Source organism: Nicotiana sylvestris, chromosome 1 (assembly GCF_000393655.2).
Source record: "Nicotiana sylvestris chromosome 1, ASM39365v2, whole genome shotgun sequence".
In the NCBI taxonomy this organism is placed as follows: domain Eukaryota; kingdom Viridiplantae; phylum Streptophyta; class Magnoliopsida; order Solanales; family Solanaceae; genus Nicotiana; species Nicotiana sylvestris.
Genome location: NC_091057.1, coordinates 140654207 through 140661447, shown reverse-complemented (window position 1 = coordinate 140661447; position 7241 = coordinate 140654207). Strand labels below are relative to the sequence as shown.

The window sequence follows — 7241 nt, the reverse complement described above, 5'->3', positions numbered from 1 at the left end:
TATGCCCTGACAAGAAAAATTTAGTAATGAATTTATCTGTCAACTCATCAAAAGTTGTGATAGAATGGTTGGAAAGTCACTCGAGCCAATCCAATGCCTTCCCTCTAAGTGAGAATGGGAAGAGTCTCAACATAACAGCATCCCCGGACACATTCATCTGCTTTCTCCCCTAACATGTATCCACGAACCCCTTGAGATGTTTGTAGGCATTTTGATTTGTGGCTCCTGTGAAATATCCACGCTGCTCTAGTAAGGTCAACATCATATTGGTTATCTGAAAATTGCCCGCCTGGATTCGGGGTGGGACAATAGCACTTGTATAGCCTTGGTTCAGAAGTACTCTGGGAGCCACTCTTGGAGGTGGAAGAGGAGGGTGTGGAATATCACCATTCAGATTAGCATTGGCATTGCGGCCTCTACGTTGTCCTTGAGGTATAAAAGGCACCTCATCTTCCCCGACATCATCCACCTCCTCCCCCTCAATCACATTTCCAAGAGGGTCATTAGCGTTATTTGCTACCATTAGGTACCTAAGTTGTCACAAAAACAAGTTAGTAACAAAGAAGTAAAGAAGAAAAATACACAAAACTAACTAAATAGATAGCCAAAACCATTAGCTCTTCGTCAACGGCACCAAAAGGTGATCACAGCCTACTCCGCACTACTATTGAGTAGTGAGAGAGGGTCGGAGCAGCTTTTACCCGATTTAGGGTCGGGATCGATTTCAACAGAGAGCTAGAATTTGGAATCGAGTATCTATCTAGCTTAGGATTGCGTATGTGTTCCAAATTACACTTCTAATCATTTTGGGGGTTTTTGTTTTACTTCCACTATTATCAAACTACAAATGATAAATGCAACTAGATTAAGTTAAGAGTTAATACTACGGGTTGTTCGAATGGTTTAAAAGGCACTAGGGTAGGGACGTTTGCCTATGTGGTCAATTGGTGGGAACTTGATACCAAGGCACAATTGACATAGTTGGGGAGTATGATATAACCGATGCATGATATTACTCACTCTACACCTCTCGGTGGTTCGGGTGATTTTGCCCGAATTGACTTTTCCAAGACCAATTGGGTATGCAAATTTGCACAAGCAACTAGGATTCAAGTCGGGTATTACTCTCTTGATGTTTAACCCTTTAATTGGGGCTATCAATCTCTTGGGTATGCCGCAATTCCTTGTTTGACCAATTTCGGAGACTTAAGCTCTCTTTCTCAAGAAGAGCCCAAGTCAAATAAACACAAACTAGTGTTTGCAACCACTAATTCAACAATTAACCATGAAATTGGCACAAATATCAAACACCCATAGTCAATGTAGCTCAAAAATACAAGAACCATCAATTACCCACACTAGGGTTGAGCCAACCCTAGCTTATGGGTCTAGCTACTCATAATTGAAGAAGAAAAACAAGAAATAGATGAAGAACAACTCATTTTAATTAATTACTAAGCTAAATAACAAGATTCAATGATGAAAAGTATATACAATTGCCCAAAATAGCTAAGAATCTCGACCCCACGAGTGCAGCTGCTTAATTATAATATCGATACCGTAAAAAATAGAAAAGAATCTATTTCTACTAAGCTGAATATTCTAGACAAAAATGCTCCTATGGGATTAGTGTGGACCGTACAAAATGGTTTGCGGCCGCACTAGGGCTCTGAATCTGAAGATCTGACTTTCTGAACTCAGGCATTGCGGACCGCAGATAATGGACTACGACCGCGGAGGCTTCTAGTGCGGTCCGCACAAAAAGGAATGCAGACTGCATTGAGTTGAATCCTTGGAAGTATGTATTGGTTTGAAATTTAAATATTCTGTATGTCGAGTGGAACTTTTAAACACTGTTGTATCACTCTTCATTATGTTTTAATTTGTTTTTATTTTACACTTTGGTTATCTTCCGTAATTTAGGCTTACCTAGTCGTAGAGGACTAGGTGCCGTCACTATGGTTCACAAAGGGCAAACTAGGATCGTGACGAGTTGGTATCAGAGCTCTAGGTTTAAAGGAGTCTTGGATCACAAATTGGTTTATTAGAGTCTCGCAGATCGGTACGGAGACATCTGTACTTATCTATGAGAGGCAATGTAGCTGTTAGGAAAGTTTCCAATTCATTTGATTTCCTTGTCGTGCGATATTTTGACATCACGATTCTAAACTTTTGTCTTCTATTCTCTCACAGATAGTGAGGACACGTGCTACCCGAGATGATAAGGCACCCACGCCCCCTACTACAGCCGTTAGAGGCCAAGGTCAGGGCCTAGGCCGGGACCGGGGTAGAGGCCAAGGATGCACATGTGGTGCAGCCAGAGCACTTACACGAGCTGTCGCTGAGGTACCACTAGCAGTTCCAGCCAGAGTCCAGGCACTTGACACACCTACGGGTACTACTACTACAGCTCTTCAGGAGACTCTAGCAGAGTTCATGAGCATGTACACCACTCTGGCTCAGGTAGGGTTGCTTCCCCTTTCTGCAGCTACATCTAAGGCCGGGGGAGGAGCACATGCTCCTGCCGCCTGCACTTCTGAGTAGCAAGTTCATGTTGAGCAGGTCCCTTAGAGTATTTCTGTACTGCTTGTAGTGCCAGTTTAGTCTGAGGGCAGGGCAGCAACTTCCGAGAAGGAGAAAGTGGGGCCGGAGAGGTTCTGAGGTACAAACCTCTTGTATTTAGCAGTCTAGCATCGGAAGATTCTCTGGGATTTCAAGATGAGAGTTACCGTATTCTCCGAACCATGGGTATATCAGGATCTAGTGGGGTTTCCTTCACTACCTTCCAGCTTTGAGGAACCGCCTATGAGTGGTGGCACACCTATGAGTTAGACAGTCTGGATGAGGCTGCTTCACTGACTTGGATTCAGTTTTCAAATCTGTTCCTGAGAGAGTATGTTCCTTAGAGCCTCATGGACGCATGACATACAGAGTTTGAGCATTTGCACCAGGGTGCTCTGACTGTATCCGAGTATGCTGTCCGTTGTACTAGTTTGGCTAGGCATGCTCCAGCCTTGGTTTCTACTGTTCGCTGGTTTATTGAGGGACTTATTTCTAGTATTAGGTCTAGCATGACTCATGAGTCGGAGATAGATATTTCTTATCAGCAGGTGGTGAGCATTGCTAGGAGAATTGAGGGTATGCATGCTAGAGAGAGAGAGTAGAGGGAGGCTAAGAGGTCTTGAGAGTCGGGCCATTTCTCTGGTGCCCGTGCCCCTGCAGCAGGTTGTCATGGTCGGGGTTATATGATTTGCCCTATTCATTCAGCTCTTCCAGTAGTCAGTGGTATTCCAGCTCCTCCTCGACCTCAGGAGCCTTATTATGCACCTCTGGTATCTTATAGGTGCTAAGGGTATGAGTTCTCAGGCAATGGTTACAGCTCCAGTTGCTACCCCACCTGCTCAGCCAGCCAGAGGTGGAGGTCGGGGAGGTAGAGGTCACTCTATATGGGGAGGCCAGGCCTGATACTATGCCCTTACTGCCCGTACTGAGGCTGTTGCCTAGGAGTCTGTCATCACAAGTATTATACTGGTTTGTCATAGAGATGCATCGGTTCTATTCAATCCAGGCTCCACTTATTCTTATGTGTCTTCTTATTTTGTTCCGCATTTGGGTGTATCTCGAGATTTTTTGAGTTCCCCTATTTATGTTTCTACTCTTTTGGGAGATTATCTTATTATGGACCGCGTTTATCGTTTGTGTTTGGTTGATCTTAGTGGTTTTAAGACCAGAGCTGATCTATTGTTACTCAACATGGTAGATTTTGACATTATCTTAGGCGTGGACTGGTTGTCACCCCATTATGCTATTGTTGATTGTCACACCAAAACCGTGACGCTGGCTATGCTAAGTGTACCGCATGTTGAGTGGAGGGGTACTTTAGATCACACTCCCAGAAGAGTTATTTCTTTTCTTAAAGCTCAGCGTATGGTTGAGAAGGGGTGTGATGTGTATTTAGCTTATGTGCGAGATGTCAGTATTGATACCCCTTTAGTTGATTCAGTCCCAGTAGTACGGGATTTTCCCAATATGTTTCCAGCTGACCTATCGGGCATGCCGCATGATAGAGATGTTGATTTTGGCATTGATCTGTTGCTGGAAACTCAGCCCATTTCTATTCCTCCGTATCATATGGCTTCTCCTGAGTTGACAGAATTGAAGTATCAGTTACAGGAATTGCTTGATAAGGGTTTTATTCGGCCCAATGTATCACATTGGGATGCTCCTATCTTGTTATAAAGAAAAAGGATGGTTCTATGCATATGTGTATTGATTATCGCCAGTTGAACAAGGTTACAGTGAAGAACCGTTATCCTTTGCCTCGTATTGATGATATGTTTGACCAGTTTCAGGGCGCACAAGTGTTTTCTAAGATTGATTTGCACTCAAGTTACCATCAGTTAAAGATTCGGGAGCCAGATATCCCGAAGACTACTTTCAGGACTCAATATGGTCATTACAAGTTCCTTGTTATGTCATTTGGGCTGACCAATACCAAGCAGCCTTTATGCATTTGATGCACAGTGTGTTCCTACCGTATCTTGACTCGTTCGTCATTGTCTTTATTGATGATATTCTGGTATACTCCCGGAGTCGGGAAGATCATGAGCAGCACCTAAGGACTATACTCTGAGAGAGAAGAAATTCTATGCTAAGTTCTCGAAATGTGAGTTTTGGTTGGATTCAGTGGCATTCTTAAGCCACGTGGTATCGAGTGAGGGTATTCAAGTGGATCCGAAGAAGTTAGAGGCCATGTAGAGTTGGCCAAGACCATCCTCAACTACCAAGATCCGTAGTTTCCTTAGCTTGGCGGGATACTACCGTCGTTTTGTGGAGGGGTTTTCATCGATTGCAGCCCCTATGAATAGGTTGACCCAGAAGGGTGCTCCATTCTAGTGGACAGAGGAGTGTGAGGCGAGCTTTCAGAAGCTCAAGACAGCTTTGACTACAGCCCCAATTTTGATCCTGCCTACAGGTTTGGGGTCTTATACGGTTTTTGGTGATTCCTTGAGGATTGACCTCAGAGCGGTGTTGATGCAGGACGGTAGGGCGATTGCCTACACATCCAGACAGTTGAAGGTACATGAGAAGAATTCCGGTCCACGACCTTGGGTTATCTGCCATTGCTCACGCCCTGAAGATCCGACACCATTATTTATATGGTGTGCCTTGTGATATTTATACTGACCATCGGAGCTTGCAGCACTTGTTCAAGCAAAAGGATCTAAATTTGTGCCAGAGGAGGTGGTTAGAGTTGCTGAAAGACTATGACACCACTATTTTGTATCACCCGGGCAAGGCCAATATGGTGGCCGATGCTTTGAGTCACTGGGCAGATCGTTTGGGGATTTTGGCTTATTTACTAGCATTGGAGAGGCCTATGGCGATAGATGTTCAGGCCTTAGCCAGCCAGTTTATGAGATTGGATCTTTCGGAGCCCAGTCGGGTTTTAGCTTGCGTGATTTCTCGGTCTTCCTTATTTGATCTTATCAGGGAGTAGCAGTATGATGACCCTTATTTTCTTGTCTTCAAGGACAAGGTTCAGCACGGTGATGCCAGAGATGTGACTGTTGGTGATGATGGGGTATTGAGGATGCATGGTCGGATTTGTGTACCCAATGTTGATGGTCTTCGAGAGTTGATTCTAGAGGAGGCCCATATCTCGCGGTATTCCTTTCATCTGGGTGCCGCGAAAATGTATCAGGATTTGAGGCAGCACTACTGGTGGAGATAGATGAAGAAAGATATAGTTGGATTTGTAGCTCGGTGCCTCAACTATCTACAGGTGAAGTATGAGCACTAGAGACCAGGTGGGTTACTTTAGCAGATAGAGATTCCGGAGTGGAAGTGGGAGCGGATCACCATGGACTTTATAGTTGGGCTTCCACGGATTTTGAGAAAGTTCGACGCTATTTAGGTGATTGTGGATCGGCTGACCAAGTCCGCTCATTTCATTCCTATATGTACTACTTATTCTTCGGAGCGGTTGACAGAGATTTATATCTGGAAGATTGTTCGTCTGCATGGTATTCCAGTGTCCATCATTTCATATAGAGGTACTCAGTTCTCATCACGGTTCTGGAGGACCGTTCAGCATGAGTTGGGTACTCGGGTGGAGTTGAGTACAATATTTCACCCTCAGATGGACGGATAGTCCGAGAGCACTATTTAGATTCTTGAGGATATGCGTTGTGCGTGTGTGATCGAGTTTGGAGGGTCTTGGGATCAGTTCTTTCCATTAGCGGAGTTTGCCTAAAATAACAGCTATCAGTCCAGCATTCAGAAGGCACCGTATGAGGCTTTATATGGTAGATGGTATAGATTCTTAGTGGGTTGGTTTGAGCCAGGTGAGGCCAGATTATTGGGCACAGACTTAGTTCAGGATGCTTTGGAGAAGGTTAAGGTGATTCAGGATAGACTCTGTACAGCCCAGTCTAGACAGAAGAGTTACGCGGACCGGAAGGTTCGTGATGTTTCCTATATGGTTGGAGAGCGGGTTCTGCTTCGGGTTTCGTCTATGAAGGGCGTTGTGAGATTTGGGAAGAAAAGGAAGTTGAGTTCGGGGTTTATTGGCCCTTTTGAGATATTGAGACGTGTTGGAAAGGTTGCTTATGAGCTTGCCTTACCTCCAAGCTTGGCGGGAGTTCATCCGATATTTCATGTTTTAATGCTCCGGAGGTATCACGGTGATCCATCGCATGTGTTGGATTTTAGTTCAGTCCAGTTGGACAAAGATCTATCCTATATTAAGGAGCCCGTGGAAATATTGGAGTGGCAGGTTAGAAAGCTAAGGTTAAAGAACATTGCATCAACAAAGGTTTAGTGGCGGGGTCAGCCGGTCGAGGAGGTGACCTGGGAGACCGAGCAGGTTATGCACAACCGTTGCCCTCGTCTTTTCACTACTTTAGGTATGTCTCTATGCTCGTTCGAGGACGAACGATGTTTAAGCGCAGGAGGATGTGACGACCCATCTGGTCGTCTTAAGAATTTACACCCCGATCCCCCATTAACTACTTTCTCCTAGTTTATTTCTGCTATTTTGATTATCGGGATATTCGGGTTTGAGTTTCGGAGAGTTTTGGGATACTTAGTCCCTAAATGAGAGCTTAAGTATTAGAAAATTGACCGTAGTTAGAATTGTGTGAAGAAGGCCTTGAAATGGAAATTTGATGGTTCTGTTAGCTCTATTGGGTGATTTCGGGCTTAGGGACGTGTTCGGATTGTGTTTTGGAGGTCCGTAA

At 44.6% G+C, this 7241-nt stretch overlaps 1 protein-coding gene across 1 annotated transcript; it reads left to right on the top strand.

The window, feature by feature from the left end:
• Positions 1-6481: 6481 nt before the first annotated feature.
• On the top strand, positions 6482-6823 carry LOC138875261 (uncharacterized). The gene has a single exon (XM_070154087.1). It carries the CDS (start codon positions 6482-6484, stop codon positions 6821-6823), a length of 342 nt encoding a protein of 113 aa, XP_070010188.1.
• The last annotated feature ends 418 nt before the right edge of the window (positions 6824-7241 follow it).